Source organism: Perca fluviatilis, chromosome 19 (assembly GCF_010015445.1).
Source record: "Perca fluviatilis chromosome 19, GENO_Pfluv_1.0, whole genome shotgun sequence".
NCBI classification, from domain to species: Eukaryota; Metazoa; Chordata; class Actinopteri; order Perciformes; family Percidae; genus Perca; species Perca fluviatilis.
Window position 1 is genome coordinate 33,373,262 of NC_053130.1, and position 19,834 is coordinate 33,393,095.

Here is a 19,834-nt window from a genome sequence, read left to right on the forward strand (position 1 = left end):
CAAAACTTTTGAGCTATTCCTTTAACCAGATTTTTAAGTAATGAGTGGAAGACATTCTTTCTATGTTAAATGCATTCAGGAGGGTCACTGTCAAGGACCCCTGAGTCCCTCTCAACCCTTACTTTGGTCACCTCTGAGGGTGAGCCTTCAGTGGGAATTTCCACAGTATCAGCTAGCCTAAACAAACACAGAGTAACCACTGCAGGCACCTGTCACACATGGAAATCCACCATCCTGTGACTCATTCCCTTTCACACAATGGCTAACCTGTAATTTACCCTCAGCACTTAACAAGACCATCACCGTAACATGAGGAGATGTGAAGAATCGACTGCTGTTTTCTTTGGCCAAGTTCACTGGACCTGAATGGAGCGGACGGCTTCTCTTTTCACTGGATGCCAGGCTTGTTTCCTTCGGCTCTGGGGCCTGGGCTGGCTCCTGGCTGCAGCGACACAGGATCGGATATCAGAAGCACCTCGCTGTTTGAGGTTTGTGCGGTTCCTGGACAGATATTTGGGTTTAAAGTGTTGGTTCAATAAGCAGTCGGCCTTTTCTGTGACCCTCAGGAGCTACTGAGGGTCCCCAAAACTGCGAGAGTCCTGCTGAAGACATATTTGTACCAATGGGGCCATCTGGTGTACATACGGTGAAGTTCACATGTTAATCACAAATTGTGTTATGGGTCAGTGTAACGCTTATCAGTTCAATTTTCTAAGCACAAACGGACATTTGGAAAAACAGAAAAATGGGTTCAAATATCAAATTTTTCATTGTTTCCCGCCTTGACAAATTGGAAAAACAGGTTAAAGATCCAATGTTTTAATTTGTCAAGGTGGAAAAAAATGAAAAGTTTGATATTTGAACACACTTTTTGTTTTTCCAAATGTCTGTTCGTGCTTAGAAAATTGAACTGATAAGCGTCACACTGACCGTTATGGGTTATTTTACCCATTGTTACCATTATGATAATTGAGTCAATTGAATCTTCATCTAATACTGTTGATGTGAGAAAACCCTTACAAGGGAGCACCAATAAAATGTTGAAACACGTGAAATAACTGAAAATGTGCTTGTATCATATTTCTCTTTTGCGTGACATGTCCGAAAATACATGTTTGAATATGTCATTTTTCACTTTATTTCACTATGTATTTTGAAAGCACATGTTCGAATGTGAAATTGATGTGATCACATATGATGTATTGCATTCTTACATGCATCTTCAGGATTCATGATGTGAAAGAGCACTCAATGAGCGTTAATCCACTGCTGAAAATAGTCGCCAACAAATGCGCTATTTCATCCTGTTTGAGTTGCTAAAAACTACAGTGACACAGAGGATCAAATGATATGTGAAAGGTAACAGGGTTGCTCTGCCTGTCCGATTGCCATCTATGTCACATCCATTCCTTTACAGGGAAAATATCTTTATCTATGCAACAACTTCCATAGTGAAATATGAACAAACTACTATCTACAGTATATAGTAGCCACGCACAATAACAATACACACACTCTAGAGAACTATGAAGAGAAATCAACTGTATCTGTGCCACCCCCCAGCTCACACCCCCAGATACAAATTCCCCATCCTCCCATACCAAACCCTTCACGCTCTCACCCCTCACCTGTCAGTCATTCCTGGGTCCCTGGTGCTCAGAGGACCACAGGCCTGTCAGACCTCCAGCAGCCCCTCAAAGAAATATCCTCCCTCCCGTCACAACCCACCCCTCCCTCCCCTACCTCACCCCCCATTCCTCTTAGGCCCGCCACACAAAAATAAAGTCACATTGAAGACAGAGTGGCCGGGGCTCCTGCTTTGCAGATCAGTCAGTGGATACCTGATTGTCACTCACGGGGTTGGGCCCTTAATCCTATTGTCTCTCCGACAGGATTACTCTCTGTGGTCCCTCTCTCCCTGTGACTGCGCGCGGGAGAAAGGCCAGATTAAGGGGATTAGCGTGTATCCTCCTGACTTGTCAAACTGGGATGTAAGGAACCATTGACTTTCTTGGGGGACCCTGAATGCGGAGAGGCAGAGAGATGCCTAAAGAAGAGGTCATGAAAGGCAGCGAACAAGCCAAAATTCCCGAAAGGACAATGTGATTTGTTTGCTTTTGTTCCCTTGAACTGGGCTGAAAAGTTCAAAGGAACAGCTCTGAGGAGAGGAGAACGCCATCCAAGAGAGATGGGGAAGAGGAAGAGAGTGGAGGGAACTTAACTTGACCGATTTCATATCACTACAAAGACATTTATGAAAATCAACCACTGCTTCAGCCAGGACTACTCCGATGTTTGGGACTATTAAAGAGACTACAAAACCCCAGCAACACTTTTAGTATAAAGGTCCCGAGTTATACTCTAGTTTTAAAGCCTATATTATTTCAGGTCATAACGCGCTTGCATGGTGCATTTGCCTAAACAATGTTATGCTTAATAAAGAAAAACTCCCGCACACCGTCTAACTTGCAAAAATATATAAAGTTTAATAGTAGACAACGTTTCGGTACTTGACCATCTTCGAAAAACGTTGCCTACTATTAAACTTGATTTATTTTTGCAAGTTGGACGGTGTGCGGGAGTTTTACTTCCCAACATTTGACCTGCTTGTCCCCCTCCAACGCACCCGTCTCACGTTGTAGATGTGCGAAGTATTTTTCTGTAGTGCTGTGATGAAGTGACCACAAACTAATCACAAATGACTTACTAATACGTACACAATGTACAGAGAGTGAGAGGGATATGTAGGTTTAGAGGGGCCCACAGGTCATTTTGGCCCCAGGGCTCCCTGGGGGTTAATCCAGCCCTGCCCTTGGCAGGTTAGAGTCTGTGACAGATGATAAAACACATTTTCTTCGTCACAGTGCTTTTCAATAACAAAGATTTAGGTGAAGTGCTTGAATGAAGGCAATCTGGGGGAAAAAAAGGCCCAGTCTGACTTTGGAGAGCAACATTTCATGATGCTCACCCTAACCCAAAAAAAGGCACATGAGGCCAAATGACAGTCCATGAGCAGGCTTCAGTACACGTGCCAAGTTGTTAAGTATTCTTTTTAAAACATCCGCCTGTATTCACAAATCAGTGTACACAGGCCGAGATCCTCCGAGTGGCGTCGATACCTCCGTTGCAACTGCCTGACGATCGTCAGAGAGGCGTCAATCAGTAGTCAGCGCTGTGTGTCGACTGAAATATTTTCCCTCTGTCGCTCCGAAACGGACGTAAAAAATGTCACACTTTCTCTGTAGTCTACCGTTAGCTAGCTACCGTAAATGTAGGCTTCACGGTGGGAACCAGGCATGTAGAATCCATCCGTTCACCTTTTCTGCGTCGCACAAAGACACGGCGGTTGGAACCAAAGATCTCAAATTTGGACTCATCAGACCAAAGCCCAGATTTCCACTGGTCTAATGTCCATTCCTTGTGTTTCTCGGCCCAAACAAATCTCTTCTGCTTGTTGCCTCTCCTTAGCAGTGGTTTCCTAGCAGCTACTTGACTATGAAGGCCTGATTCGCGCAGTCTCCTCTTAACAGTTGTTCTAGAGATGTGTCTGCTGCTAGAACTCTGTGTGGCATTCATCTGGTCTCTAATCTGAGCTGCTGTTAACTTGCGATTTCTGAGGCTGGTGACTCGGATGAACTTATCCTCAGCAGCAGAGGTGACTCTTGGTCTTCCTTTCCTGGGGCGGTCCTCATGTGAGCCAGTTTCATTGTAGCGCTTGATGGTTTTTGCAACAGCACTTCACATTCAGAAGTTTTCGCAATTTTCCGGACTGACTGACCTTCATTTGTTAAAGTAATGATGGCCACTCGTTTCTCTTTACTTAGCTGATTGGTTCTTGCCATAATATGAATTCTAACAGCTGTCGAATAGGGCTGTCGGCTGTGTATCAACCTGACTTCTGCACAACACAACTGATGGTCCCAACCCCATTAATAAGGGAAACAATTCCACTAATTAACCCTGACAAGGCACACCTGTGAAGTGAAAACCATTTCAGGTGACTACCTCATGAAGCTCATTGAGAGAACACCAAGGGTTTGCAGAGTTATCAAAAAAGCAAAGGGTGGCTACTTTGAGGAATCTAAAATATAAGACATGTTTTCAGTTATTTCACACTTTTTTGTTAAGTACATAATTCCATATGTGTTCATTCATAGTTTTGATGCCTTCAGTGAGAATCTACAATGTAAACAGTCATGAAAATAAAGAAAATGCATTGAATGAGAAGGTGTGTCCAAACTTTTGGCCTGTACTGTATATAGAGGTTAACTCCTCGGCACAGCAGTCACATGTTCGACTCCGCCCTACGGCCCTTTGTTGCATGTCATTGCCCCTCTCTCTCTCCTTTCATTTCTTCAACTGTCCTTGAATGAAGGCCTAAAATGACAAAGAAAAGAAACTGAAGTTTTCATTTGTGGTCCCCTTTACAAACAAAGATATTTTTGAAGAGAGATGTAAAAAGAGTTATTGGAAGATTCTCACTTACAGTACCTGAAGTGATATCTATCAAGAGAGATTGTATTTGCCCTGTCAGTTACTCAGGATACTATAGTCTACAGAAGAAATACTCCATAATCCAGAAACTGTTCATAATGTTTTCTGTGGATCACCCCAAGTAGTTGGGACATTGGGCCTCATGCAGGAAGCGATATACAAACAAATGACCTCTTATTGTTTGTCTGTATCCACGATTTGCTTTTATTTTGTAAGTACCCATTGATTTCCGGATTCACCAACCATTGATTTCCTGAATTTACCGACGTTTTCTTTTCATCTATGTTGATTACACTGCTGCTGAAGTTCGTCTTCATTTTACAGCCTTTATTTGGTGGCATCTCTCCAATTCCTGTCCCAGAGTATTTGCACACGGCACAACACATGCCCTCATAAAGTGTTTAGCAGGTGTTACCCATGCATATAAACAATTATGAAAGTGGATTCATCTTTGAGCACACCTGGGTAAGAGCAGATTTGGAGGGTTAAGAACATTTGGTGCATCTGGAGTTAACCTCTTATTTTTTTTTCTCTTAACAGGAAATTAAGAGGAAAATATAAGAGAAATTTAGGAGAATGTTACTGCATTAATTGTTTCTGGAAAGAGGCATTATTGAATTTTGTTGTATGTGCTCACTAGGGCTGCATGATATAAGTAAAATGTGCGATATGCGATAACGATATTACTTGTGATGCATAAACAGATATTAAAATGTACTTAGTTCTGCATTTCTGCTACTTTCAGTATTCTTCTAAAATACAAAAAAATTACTTGTTGAATTTAAAACAAATAAAAGGAAATCATTTCTAACATTCTTTTATTGAACAAATTCAACATTGAATTGAATATTAAAAGCCCCACTAAAAAAAGAATGTTACATTTTAATGCGCAGTTTTCTACTGATATTTTCTTTTAACTAACACAAAAAACCTATGAGGATCTATCGTAATGTTGCAGCCTTTCACCTTGCATATATTGTGGCAGTCGATATTGCGGTGACAATAAAATATCCGATATATTGTGCAGCGCTAGTGCTCACATTTCACTTTTTGACAATATAAGACACAGCGGCAAGGCAAACGAAGGAAATATTGCAAAGTGGGAGAGATCTGAAAATGCAAACTACCCATTTACATTCATTTTATACATCCATTCTAAAAAGCCTCAATGCATTTGTTTTGGGTGTAATAGGCCACGCCCACTTTATCCAATTGGTACAGGACTGTAGGCATGGCCTCAGTAATGGCCCATAGATCAGACCCTCCAAATTTCCCTGAGATATAAACTGTTCATATTGGTAACGTCCCCTATTGGCCAATCTTCACCAAATTTAGGGTTGGTCTGGCAAAGCAAGACTACAATCTGAGTAACGCTTATTATTTTAGTTATTATTTTAGCATTTTAATCCAAAGAAAAATCTGTTAGTAAAAGAGTAACGTTATTTCCTGTTGACTGAGAGAGTGAGACTGATTCTACATTTGTGAGATGTACTAATGCTACATTCCAGACACAATTTTTAGGGTTAGGTTACGACTCACGACTCACGACTTGGTAGGGATCCAGGCAAAGTCAAAACAAACCCTTCTAGCTAGCTTTAGCGGCTACCTAATGTTGACGTTAGCTTGCGCTAGTAGTGTACACAATCGTACACAATCGTATGTGTATTGTTTTGATTACAATGTGTGGAATTACTTTACGTTGCCGGTAACTGTAACTGGGAGTCCAACCATCTGGTACCAGTTCACGGGGAGTTAGTTACCGGTTTGACTGCCGTTCCAGGGCAGTTTCACATGTAGAAGGTTGTGAAAACACGAGTTACGAGTTGCCTGGAACGCAGCAATACTCCTATAATAATAACAGTTATTTTCAGGAGTTATTACGCTCTGTTGAAGCGAGGTGCTGTCCCGTCTCTGTTCCCAAGGTCAGAGCCAGAACCAGAGACAACATCGGTGTCCCACAGTGTTGGGGTAGTTACTAAAAAAATAAAATAAATAGATTACACATTACTAGTTACTTTAAGCAATATTTTTGGAAAGGGCGGCATTGAGGTGCCCTTGGGGGGCGTTTGTTTTAAGACGGGTTTAAACCAAAGATTCACAATAACAATACATGTTTACACTTTAAACTACTTGCAAAAAACAGTGGTCTGCAACATTAAAATCTGCCAGTTTATGCCACTGCAATTGGACGAGACAGTTTATCATAACTCTCCTTCTGTGCTTCTGTCTTCTTCGTTTGGCGCAGCGCCGTGCTGCCTCCAAGGAAACGGGACGTCAGAGCATCGTCTTATATGAGCTCCGTACTTCAGTGTGAAGCTGCGTTCAGATTTAAAGTGCTCATATTATGCTTTTTGGCTTTTCCCCTTTCCTTTATTGTGTTATATATCTTTTTTGTGCACGTTAAGGTTTACAAAGTGAAAAAGCCCAAAGTCCCCCCCAAAAGGACTTACCATCTCCAACAGAAACCACTGTTCACAAACTGCTCCAAACAGCTCTATTGTAGTCCAGCCTTTACTTCAGAGACAAACGTGGGTCACTTTGTAACACACGTTATAATGCTCGCCTAGCTGCTAGCGTGGCACGCCCTCATACTCTGCTTCTGACTGGCTAGTAGTCCTTACCTAGCTACTGTCAGGGCACGCGCCCTCATACTCTGCTTCTGACTGGCTAGTAGTCCTTACCTAGGTACTGTCAGGGCACGCCCACATACTCTGCTTCTGACTGGCTAGTAGTCCTTACCTAGGTACTGTCAGGGCACGCCCTCATACTCTGCTTCTGACTGGCTAATAGTCCTTACCTAGCTACTGTCAGGGCACGCCCTCATACTCTGCTTCTGACTGGCTAGTAGTCCTTATCTAGCTACTGTCAGGGCTTGCCCTCATACTCTGCTTCTGACTGGCTAGTAGTCCTTACCTAGGTACTGCACATGTGCGACTCCCAACAAAGATGAACAGAAGTGAGATGTCTCACTCTGTAGCTAAAACAGAGAGCTCCACACATAGGGTGAAAAGAGGAGCTGCAGCAATGTGCAGTACAACAAAAATATGGTGTTTTCTGAAAATTAAACCATGTAAACCTATTATGATATAACCTCTAAATACAATTATGAACCTGAAAATGAGCATAATATGAGCACAAAAAAAGCAATCGCCACAGGGTTGTGCGTCGGCGGGAGTGTCACTGAAACGGCCCAATTGTGTGACGTCCTGTTGTGTTATTTAACCCCCAATGTAGCACAAGTAGACTTTATAATTCGCAGTAGACTCTCCTTGGACGAGTGTGTTACACAAACACGCACGAAAACGCAATATTTTTTAATGGCAAAATATGTGTCAAACCATTCTGAATGAAGTATTGTGGTGCTGAGATGTCCCGGCCTACAAATCCTATCCTACAGACTAAAGAAAAAAATCTTTGTTTGGTACAGATCCTCGCAAAAATCACACTATAATCAATTTAATTTTTTTCAATGTTAATATATTTTCAATGAAAGTGAGAATAATGATACAAAAACGATCATTACCTCCAATATCGTGAATCTTATCGCAATCGCAATATCAGTCAAAAATAATCGCAATTAGATAGGTCTATTTTATTCGTATCTGCAGCCCTATAACACATAACAATCCAGAGACATATTGTAATATAAGTAATTACTCTCAATTGGCAGTAACTAGTAATCTATAATGAATTACATTTTGGAAGTACGTTAACTTGCCAAACACTGTTAGCCTATTGATAATTACATTATGTTTCCTATTCAATCGCCCCACTGAATTCATTTGAAAAGATTTACTGTTGTGATAAAAGATGCACACGTCCAGCACCATTTCAGAGTGACGACGGAAAGAGCCAATCGCTGTCCAAGAAAACGACAACGTTCATGAATGGACCAATGGCTGAGAGGAACAGCGATCTGATGAGGAAGTTGAAGTTGGACTTGTTTTGGTTAGACACTGAGACCGACTTTTTGTTAACAATGCGACGGTTAAATAACAATTTAGTGGTTAATAAACATTAGTATTTAATATTTTTGGCAATGGGATCAGTGAAGTTCAACGCTGGCCAAGAAAATTCAGCGACGGCGGCCGCAGTTGCAGAGGTAACAACTATAACTTAGCCGATGTTTTTTTTAAGTTGACGTTAGCTACATTAACTTAGTTAACGTTAGCTAGCCTATTGGCTAAAACGAATGAGTCCGATGTTGACTGATCAAGTAACTTAACCTTTAACTTTTTTTTCATTATTTTGGTTGCTGACTAGAAGATTGGGGGATTTTTAAACTTTAAACTAACGTTACCTTCCTTGTAGGCCACTGTTCGTTTTCGCCCCAGCAGTCAGAAACATGGGTAATGTTAACGTTACTAAAGTTAGCAGTATGTTAAAATAGCAAGTTAGATTAGGCTAGCTAACTTGGGTAACGTTAGCAGGGATGGGTAATAACACACGTTTTAAATTGGTTTTACACAAAGTAATACGGATGATCAGCCGATATATAACTCTTGAACCATCAAGGACTGTCATACTATAACCCTGTATATGACGGTCCCATATTAAGCCTATAAATAAGATTAAAAAATGAATGCTGAAATATTAAGTCGTAGATTTAACGTAGCTAGTGACATGACACATTTAACACCGCATTATTTACATCCTTTTAAATAAATAAATCTATTGAGACATACTTTTTACTTTAGTGATAGCTACTGTTGTTGTGACTCTGGAAAAAGAATGCGTGAACGAAGTAGGCTACTTCCAAGTTATATAATATGTAATATTATAACCCAAGTGACAATAGCTAAATACAGTATGTGTGGTAATACAGATATCAAAATACAGCATTTGGTCATGGTGGATATTTATGCACCGGCAATATAGTTGGCATTCATAATCAAGTCACAGAATATGGTGGAATATGAAGTTGGTCTGTAAGCACTGCCTACACATTTGGAAACCGAAAGTGACACATTGGAATCTAATTATACCAGCTGGTTATATAGTCAGCTGTAAAACAAAGACTTTAGGGTTAGAGCTGAAACTATTTTGACGATGAAGTTGGAGAGGGCAGGACTATATGATATATATCTATTTAGTGTATTTTTCTTTTTGCAAATTGAACACCTTACGTAAAATGTTACTTTATGCATATGCATAACTTGTTTTATTATGTATGCATCAAAGCACTTTGGGTGTGTTTGGTAATATTTATTATAACAAGTAATAAGGGTGTTATGCTTAAATTGGGTGGGGAATAGTTTGACCACTGTCTCCTCAATGTGATGACATTGAGGAGGTTTACAAAAGATATTTATAATGTGCTTGCGATGCAAGAAAGTTTTATGGTAAGTAGTTTTATATTTTTTTTCATAAATTACCCAGTTTTTGGTACTTTGTCAGAATGCTGTAGAGCTTGGCAATATATTTGTATATTATAACGACATTGATATGAGGCTAGAAATCCATCGTGATATGACATATGTTGTCTTTTCTTGGTTTTAAAGGCTGCACTATAGTAAAGTGATGTCATTTTCTGAACTAACCAGATCTACTAACTGTTCTATTATTTGCCTTTACCCACTTAGTCACTGTATCCACATTATTGGTGATTATTTATCAAAACTCTCATTGTGTAAATATTTTGTGAAAGCTCCAATAGTCAACCCTACACTATCACCGCAATATTGACATTGATGTATTTGGTCAAAAATATCCTGATATTTGATTTTCTCCATATGGCCTAGCTCTAGAATGCTGCATGTTCATTTCATTTATTTATTTATAAGGACAACGCACATTAATCAACATTTCTGTAATTGTGCCGGTGTTAGCCAACCGGCTAATTTACAACTGTAGTCCACGTAACAGCACTCTTTTAAAACTGAAATAGGTGTGCGTTATACAACCTGTCGTGTGTGCAAGCGCTTTGCCTGGTTATAACCACGAGTTCACAGACACGTCTCTGCTGATTGGGTATCACCTGTGACATAGCCAGTAAACGAGCCAAGCACACCCACCAAACGTGAGAAAACATAACTCAAAGCAGTTTCACACCGTTCCGAGGAAACGTGTCGTTCGACCATAAAACAGCAGCAACACGGCGCACACCGTTTTGAGATTGAGCGTGCCCAAGAGAAACAGGAAGCAGCAAGACATTTGGCCAGAAGCCGCACGTGGTCGCTCAGGCGCGCGCACGGTACTACATACAAAACATTAGTTGGAGTCGTAACCCAGCGGCGCATTGGCGAGGAAAAATAGGGCTGAAAAGGCCGCACCCAAACGCCATATTGTAACACAAGCAACGATGACTAGTCGTTTTGGTGCCTTTTCCTAACTGTCATCGCCGCATGATGCTCACTTTTTCTCGGCTAAACGCCGTAGAGACCACCCCCCTTCTGGGGAGTGTGTCCCGGTGTGTCCACTGTCATTTCTATAGGAGCAGCCATGCAATGTATTGTGGTAGCGTCGCAGGGACTTCTCAAACCCCATAAAAAGTCTTTCAAACTAACCGTTGTCGGTTTGAAATAAGGACAGATTCCGCAACTGCACAGCCCATTTCTCGCATAAAATGTATATTATGGTGTGCTTTGAAATCTGGGAACAGACGCGTTATTATGAATCCCACTTTGTTTCTTGCATCAAACGCATATTTGTCTACTTGCAAAGGGAAAGGAGTCTTTCATTAGCAGATTTTCCAGTTCAAAAACTCAAATATATGGAAAATGGTATAAGAAACAAGACTGACTTGTGATTCTAATTCATAGGTTTACTAAAGAATGACACGCCATTATATAGCTGGTTACACTGCCGTCTGGTGGAGATCCCAACACACTACAAATAGGCAAACTGGCCAATACTTTACACAGCCATATCAGTGGCTATAACTAAACAAAACGACACTAAAATTATTGGCATCGGCCCTCTGTCGGCAGATAATGCTCATTGATGATCATAAATCGGTATCGGAGGCTAAAAACGTGATCGGGGCATCTCTAACATTAACTGTATCCACATTTAGTACATGTAGCCATGCAATCAACACAGCCAAGCGACACTGATTATAGCCATTTTACTGAAACATGCAGAGCAGCATTAAGCAATGAGACAAAAAAAAAGTTTCAGTAGCTTCCTCAACCCAGTGTTTGTGACCGAGTGGTGTGTTTGTGTGTTTACAGACCAAGTTGGTGTGCCTGGGGTTAAACAACCAGAGCTACATCTGTGAGTCGGGTCACTGCTGTGGAGAGACACAGTGCTGCAGCTACTACTATGAACTGTGGTGTGAGTTACCCTCCTCTTCTTTATTAATTCTGAAGTGTTTGAATGGTTTCTCTTACTGGCACACAGAACTACAAGCACACAAATGTGTCCATAAATAATCCATACAGTTTATACAATGTGTGTTTGCTATATTTGTACTTCATCAAACAAATGTAACCCTGAAAGTAAAGGAAATCTGAAATGCAACAGAAGGGGACGCAGAATGAGGATCTGATGTTTGATAAAGGTCAGGAGTAGGGCTGTCACGATTCTCCAAATCCTCGATTGGATTACATTTTCGATTGTAAGGGTCACGGTTCGATTCGATTCTCAATTTTTACAATTATTTATTTTAAAGCACAGGTTGCTATGCCATTTTTAGACTAGACTTTTATGCAATATAATATATGACCTTTGTTCACAATGCACCACACTACAATGTCAAATTTAGTGGAAACTTAAGCAAAATAACCTGCCATCTAGTTTCTCTTTTGTAACTGCAGTCTTCTTCACAGAAGATGACATTCAAGTTCACAACAAAACAAACAAAAAGCAATAAAACAGCCATGTCCATAGTCTTCTCTGAACAATTAAGTGTCTTAAAGGTCCCATGGCATGAACATTTCATTTGGCGAGGTTTTTTAACATTAGTATGCGTTCCCCCAGCCTGCGGTCCCCCAGTGGCTAGAAATGGTGATAGGTGTAAACCGAGCCCTGGGTATCCTGCTCTGCCTTTGAGAAAATGAAAGCTCAGATGGACCAATCAGGAATCTTCTCCTTATGAGGTCATAAGGAGCAAGGTTACCTCCCCTTTCTCTGCTTTGCCCACCCAGAGAATTTGGTCCACCCATGAGAGAGAGAGAGAGACATCATGGCTTTCAAACGAGCGAAGCATGGCAGTTGGTCAAGGCCACACCCCCACCCTCCACCTTGTTCCCCCCTCTCTCCTGTAATTCTCCACCAAAAGAAAGAGGGAAAGAGACTTCAGATACAGTATTAGGGGATAACTGAGGCCTATATAAAAGAGACTTCAGATACAGTATTAGGGGACCACTAAGGTCTATATAAAAGAGACTTCAGATACAGTATTAGGGGACCACTAAGGCCTATGTAAAAGAGACTTCAGCTACAGTATTAGGGGACCACTAAGGTCTATATTAAAGAGACTTCAGATACAGTATTAGGGGACGACTAAGGTCTATATAAAAGAGACTTCAGATACAGTATTAGGGGACCACTAAGGTCTATATAAAAGAGACTTCAGATACAGTATTAGGGGACCACTAAGGTCTATATAAAAGAGACTTCAGATACAGTATTAGGGGACCACTAAGGCCTATATAAAAGAGACTTCAGATACAGTATTAGGGGGGCACCTAAGGTCTATATAAAAGAGACTTCAGATACAGTATTAGGGGACCACTAAGGCCTATATAAAAGAGACTTCAGATACAGTATTAGGGGACCACTAAGGCCTATGTAAAAGAGACTTCAGCTACAGTATTAGGGGACCACTAAGGTCTATATTAAAGAGACTTCAGATACAGTATTAGGGGACCACTAAGGTCTATATAAAAGAGACTTCAGATACAGTATTAGGGGACCACTAAGGCCTATATAAAAGAGACTTCAGATACAGTATTAGGGGATGACTAAGGTCTATATAAAAGAGACTTCAGATACAGTATTAGGGGACCACTAAGGTCTATATAAAGACACTTCAGCTACAGTATTAGGGGACCACTAAGGTCTATATAAAAGAGACTTCAGATACAGTATTAGGGGACGACTAAGGTCTATATAAAAGAGACTTCAGATACAGTATTAGGGGACCACTAAGGCCTATATAAAAGAGACTTCAGATACAGTATTAGGGGACAACTAAGGCCTATATAAAAGCATCCAAAAAGCAGCATGTCATAGGACCTTTAACAAACTATTTCCGAACAGTTGAACATATACCACAAGGATAACTGCCATGTTAGTCGTGCTGCCAGTAGAAGAATATGGTACACGCACATAGCTGAGCTTGCAAACTGTGGCTTTTTTGTCGACAACGCAAACGTTGTCAACATAACTCACTGGAAATCCAAAATACTTCCACCCCTTCAGTGAAAGAGGAGGGGGTTCAAGTTCTGTCGATGGGTCTCCTGCATCTGCAGTTGCCATGCTAACTTTTGACTGGCTGTTGCTAAATTAGAGGAGGTTGACTGGCAGTACTTCAACACGTGTGTTGACGAACTGACTGAAGAGCCGGTTAATTAACCTGAGTTGTGTCACTGAACCGGGAGAATGAACCGACTCACTACTGGTTTGGTTTTTTACCTCCTTTGTGCCGGCTGCGTTTCGCTCAATCGTAGTGCGATCGGTGTGTGCTCCGATGTGTGTAGCTGGTCTTCTTCTGCTACTGTGTGTGTAGCAATCTAGCTCATTAGCGCCTCCACTGGAGTGGTGGTAGAATGAATCAGGAAATGGACTACCTCGAGCAGGCTCCACGCAAGCCCCCAGGAAGAGCGCCATGTCTTAAAGCCACCATGAGCTTAGCGGATAAGGGTGGAACTGCACCCCATGGCGACAGAAACTTCTATATTTCAGCTGATCATTTTTTGGGGTGTACATCAACTTACCAGCCCGAACACTTAAAGGGTCCTTCTTTAAAACGTCACGTTTTTAACATTTTTAACATTTACTAGTAGCCAAATCCAGAGTTATTAAACTAGGTATGATGAACACACATAATGAACAAGCAGACCCGCCATGTCGCCCTGCGCTTGGCATGCTCACGTGACTGTTCTCCCGAGAGGTCCTGTGGCTGTAATAATGGATATAGCTAATGGTTGGAATTCACCATGTTTTTTATAAATACATTGTATTATCTTATGATACATCCAAGGGATGTATGGATGTATGCTGTAAAGCCTGCAACGTGGATGTAACGTCATTAGCGTTTCCCAAACTGACTGAAGGTCTGGTTTTTCGGCTGGCCCTTATCGCAATCAATATTATCGCAATCCAAAAGGGGACGCAACCAAATCAGTGACTTTTTCACGCCATGTCTCTCTGTTTGACGTCGCTCGCTCACTGCAGACGATAGGTCATGTTTGGAAAATAAAACTTTTTCCACAACCAGTCGGCAAACCTCCTATCACGTCCCTGTTAGATAGTAAATACTGTAAACGTATTCTTTTTAAAGCTTGGAAATACAACCAGACTAGCTCGTAAAAAACTGTTGAGGAGTGGAAAATCAGGGTAATAATATAATAATATCTAATAAGGGTAAGTCATGTAGTGTGAACTATGTATGTATATAATAATTATTATACTTAATTATTTGTAATTTCTTATGTGTCACAACATGAAAGAGTGATGCAGTTGAGAGGTTTGGCTTATTTTGTCAATGAAAACAATTTAGTGAAAAATGTATATTATACTAGTATACCAGTACTCAAGCTAAGACATAAAAAAGACAAACTTTGTACCGTTTGTCAAGCTATGTATCAAGTGTGTTTTGGTACATCCCTGCAGGGTTCTGGTTGGTGTGGACTGTGATCATTATCCTGACATGCTGCTGCGTTTTTCATCACTGGCGCTCCAAGCAGCGCTTCCAGCAGCAGCGCCGGCAGAATGAGATCAACCTGATTGCATACAGAGAGGCTCACAACAACTCTCAGCTACCCCTCTATCTCAGTAAGTAGCTGTCTGGTATGCTGCCATTCCACTGCCTCTACACATGCCACACATAGTTAGTTTCTACCTCTCAGACACACATTAAACATGTTTGTACATTGCGTGGGAAATAAAAGATTCTAGCTTGCTGAGCAAGTTGTCAAACTCAACTACCGTCCGCTGAGCAGCTTTCTGAACTTCCCGAACCACTGAACTTTCAGTCACAAACTCTGTGTACGACACACAAGACTGTACATAGGTAGACCTGTCGCGATAGTCGATAAATCAATTAATCGCATGATAAATAAAAATGAGGTCGATAATTTTTCCGGCCGCGATAATTTCCATTCTTGTTTGTTTTCCTCGTCTCTCTCTCTCTCTCTCTCTCTCTCTCTCTCTCTCTCTCTCTCTCTCGTCCTTGGTGCACACCCTGAGCGGTGCTCTCGGTAGCCAGTCCCACTATGTTTTGAATGATTTGCGGTTCGGCCACGTATCTATTTTTAGACATAACGTTATATGATCCACTAGTCTCGATAGCAGTATCGATAAGCTCAGACCTTATTGATTTTCGTGTTTTGAGACATTTGGAACCGGGTCCTAATAGAACCAGGTCTAGAGACCCATCCCTACTCATTGTGCACATATACACATTTAAAGACATGTCCAATACAGTTCACAGACTGTGATTTATAACAGACTTTCATATTCATGTTTACACCAGGCTCATTCGTCAGTGCTTTATGTCGTCATGGTAATTATCACATGTTTACAAGGCTGGACATTCAACATATCGGTCACTGTGATAAATAAATGAATATGTCATTTATATAAATGTGTGCATCACCTAATTTCATCATAACATACAGGCCTGGCCCACAGCAACGACTTATGTTTAATCTATCTAATAGTGTATTGGTCAAACTATACAAGATTTATTGTTATTGTCTGATAAAGAGCTTAAAAAATAATCACATTTTCAATTGCCATCGCAATATTGGTTAAAAGAAATCGCAATTAGATAATTTTTCAATCGTCGCCCTGCATAATAAGCTGCCCAAGCCCTACTTTCAAACGACCAATAACAGACGGCAATGCCTGGGGGGTGTTCAATCTATAGTCCTGGTTCCCTATATCACTGGTTCTTAAACCTTTTTCAATAATGTAGCCCCTTTGAACAGTTTTTTAAAGCCATGTACCAGTGCAAGTCATTTTTGGTAGAAAAAAAAAAGTCTCTATAAAGAGGAACAAAACAGCGATGTCAGCAATAGATTTACTAAACAACAGCCTTGTGTCTGGAAAACATTTAGATGCTGATGAAAAAAGGCGAAAAAAAATAGAAAAAGACGGTAGAAAGAAGGAAGTAAGGCAAGAATAGGTCGACAATAGTAACAACTTCTTCGGAAAAAAACACAGTAGAAAGAAGGAAGGCAACACTAGGGCGACAAAAGTGACAAAAAATTCAAATAAGCGACAAACTTCAAAAAACTTTACAAAAACTTTGAAAAAAGCAGAAAAAAACTTTAAAAAAAGAGACTAAAAAGGCAAGAATAGGTCAAAACAAACGACAAATCTTTCAAAAGAAGGTGACAAACTTCAAAAACCTGGAGAAAAAAAAGACAGTAGAAGTAACTAGAACTGAAAAACATTTTGCTAAAAATCTCACGTACCCCCTGCAGTCCTCCAGAGTACCCCTAGGGGTACACGTACCCCCATTTGAGAAACGCTGGCCTAAAGTAGAGCGTTTTGGGGAGATTTTGATATCGCAGCAGCGCTAATCATTCCAGCGCCGCTGTATGCATGTAAGGGAAACGCTGTGTCAGCTCTCATACTGGTCTGTATTGTGTTACTCCCCAGGATTCTTGCCCACATACCTGCTGCCAGCCTATGAAGAGGTGGTTGGCCGTCCGGTCACGCCTCCTCCTCCTTACACCCCTCTTCAGTCAGCGCCTCCACCCACAGAGCCACCTGAAGAATCTCCTGGCCCCCACTCGGCGATCTCCGCCCCCAGCGATGCTGATGCAGCACTCCCTGCTACTCCAGAGCTCACGCAGCAGACCCACACTCACGGCGCTCACAACCCCAACAAGGACTCGACACCGGGCAGGTACCGGCGCTTCACGGGGGATTCTGGGATCGAAGTGTGTGACGGCCAGGAACTGTGGGACCGGCACAGCTTTTTAGAAAGAGGAGATGAGTCAGACGAAGAGGGCGCGGGGCAAACGGAGGAGCCATGTGATGGCCGTGGTCCCGAGACCTTTGAACACAGCCATGTTAGCGGTGCAGTCATTCACGAAGACCCAGATGGACACACCGCTGTGGACACAGAGCCACAGTCTCATCGCTAATCCAAAATATGTCTTTAACAAAACTCTGCAACATCATAGCGTTGGCGCTCAGGGGTTTGGGCTCTTTGTACAGGTGTACGTCTGACTAACACCAGCGTGTGTGGCAGGCCTGGAGACAAATTACAAGTTTGACTAAATATTTTTACAATTTCCCAAGAAAATGTAAAGCCATTATGCAACTTAGGGTCCTATTTTAACGATCTAAGCACACAGCGTGAAGCGCCTGGCGCAGGTGCGTTTGACGGCAGGAAAAAACAACACACCTCCCTGTAAGACCAGGGCACTCAGATGGGCGCGGGTGCATTTGCTGTTTAAATGACGCGGGCGCTGGACGGGACACTGACAACTGCGTCGGGCTTTGCGCTGGGCCGGGTGCAAGATAGGGCCCTTTTTAAAGTGTGTTTTTTTTTTTTTCAACCAAGCTCCGCCCCTTCTCAATTTCAAGTTTTACAAGTTTGGCCAGTTGCTCATGTTGATGAGCTGTCTACCTTTAAATGTTTCCTGCGAGGAGGCAGCACTGATACTTGTGGTTTTTTTCATACATGTTGTTTCAGCTTTGTTGAAAGGTTCTCGGAGTCACAGAGCCCCATGTAACTAAAGGGGCTGCTGCTCCGTCCCTGACTGTAGACTGTAGCCCCCCCGACTGGAGACCATAGCCACCACCAAGATATATCTGTGACGAGCTGTAGTCCGCCTGCCGTCTAGTGGTAGCTATCTCTTAAACTCTCAGGTTGTAGGAGGTCATTGATGAGCAGGACTTTTTAGCATCCATGCAATAAAGTACTTCAAGTTGTCAGGTATTTAGCCATAAACAGCCAATCGTGGCCGGTTATTGTATCAGTTTCTGGATAGATTTTCACCAAACATTATTGTCTTATGATACATATCATTATCATGATCTAAAATGACTAATGTATTGCACAGGCGGGTTTTTATCCATTCGGTCCACTCCTAATAGCCGTGGTTCAGAACGAGTTCAGTTGAAGTGGTAATTTCAACTCCGTGCCACGTTTGCCGTGGTTGCCTTGTCCAAACTAGCACAGGTTCGGCTGAACAGGGTCAAAACTGCAGCCACACAGGAACGCCACACACCAACATTGTGTAGTTACGCTGTAGATTGCCTTCTGACCCAGAAGGCAAAGCTCTCGATCTATCGGTCAGTTTTCGTTCCTACCCTCACCTATGGTCATGAAGGCTGGGTCATGACCAAAAGAACGAGATCCAGGGTACAAGCGGCCGAAATGGGTTTCCTCAGGAGGGTGGCTGGCGTCTCCCTTAGAGAACGGGTGAGAAGCTCAGTCGTCGTGAGGAGCTCGGAGTAGAGCCGCTGCTCCTTTGTGTCGAAAGGAGCCAGTTGAGGTGGTTCGCGTGGTTCAGGATGCCCCCTGGGCGCCTCCCTAGGGAGGTGTCCCAGGCACATCCAGCTGGGAGGAGGCCTCGGGGAAGACCCAGGACTAGGTGGAGGGATTATATCTCCAACCTGGCCTGGGAACGCCTCGGGATCCCCCAGTCAGAGCTGGTTAATGTGGCTCGGGAAAGGGAAGTTTGGGGTCCCCTGCTGGAGCTGCTCCCCCCGCGACCCGACCCCGGATAAGTGGACGAAGATGGATGGATGAAGTGATCAACTCACCTGTCAACAACTTTGCATATTGGACTCTGGTTTCTTCAGCTGTTTACGGGCCTCCCCCAGTATGTGAACTAATCAATAACCTCTGTCTCTGTGAATGACAATCTATATAGTATCATGACCTGCCTTCAGTCAAGACGGTGTGCACACCAAACCCAAAGCCATGATCCAGTCTGTGCAATAAAGCAGATTACAGTTTGACTTAACACTGTTGCAAATTCATGGTGACATCTGTAACTTTCTGAATATCTCGTGCCTTTATAAATGTTCTTTATAAAAGTGATTGATTTGAAGATATGCTGAACTCCAGCATGTTAGGTTCTGTAGTAAATGATCCGGGTTCCTCTGATAATCATTAGGCCCTGTATAAGTCTCAGTCAGCTGTCACACTGGTGTTGTATGAGATGCCATAGTGCCATAACTTGTAGCCTTATATAACTTTTGAGTA

The 19,834-nt window shown here is 42.1% G+C and overlaps 1 protein-coding gene across 1 annotated transcript; it reads left to right on the forward strand.

Moving 5' to 3' along the window:
• The first annotated feature begins 8,400 nt into the window (after positions 1 to 8,400).
• wbp1la (WW domain binding protein 1-like a) lies at positions 8,401 to 19,006 on the forward strand. Its single transcript, XM_039784394.1, has 4 exons — positions 8,401 to 8,596; positions 11,667 to 11,769; positions 15,274 to 15,435; positions 17,269 to 19,006. Exons 1-4 carry the CDS (start codon positions 8,534 to 8,536, stop codon positions 17,757 to 17,759), a joined length of 819 nt encoding a protein of 272 aa, XP_039640328.1. The 5' UTR covers positions 8,401 to 8,533; the 3' UTR covers positions 17,760 to 19,006.
• Positions 19,007 to 19,834: the final 828 nt, after the last annotated feature.

Coding starts and splice junctions, on each gene's coding strand:
- wbp1la (XM_039784394.1), top strand. CDS start 8,534: ATGGGATCAGTGAAGTTCAACGCTGGCCAAGAAAATTCAGCGACGGCG. Junction 8,597..11,666: donor CGGCGGCCGCAGTTGCAGAG/GTAACAACTATA, acceptor GTGTGTTTACAG/ACCAAGTTGGTGTGCCTGGG. Junction 15,436..17,268: donor TCAGCTACCCCTCTATCTCA/GTAAGTAGCTGT, acceptor GTTACTCCCCAG/GATTCTTGCCCACATACCTG.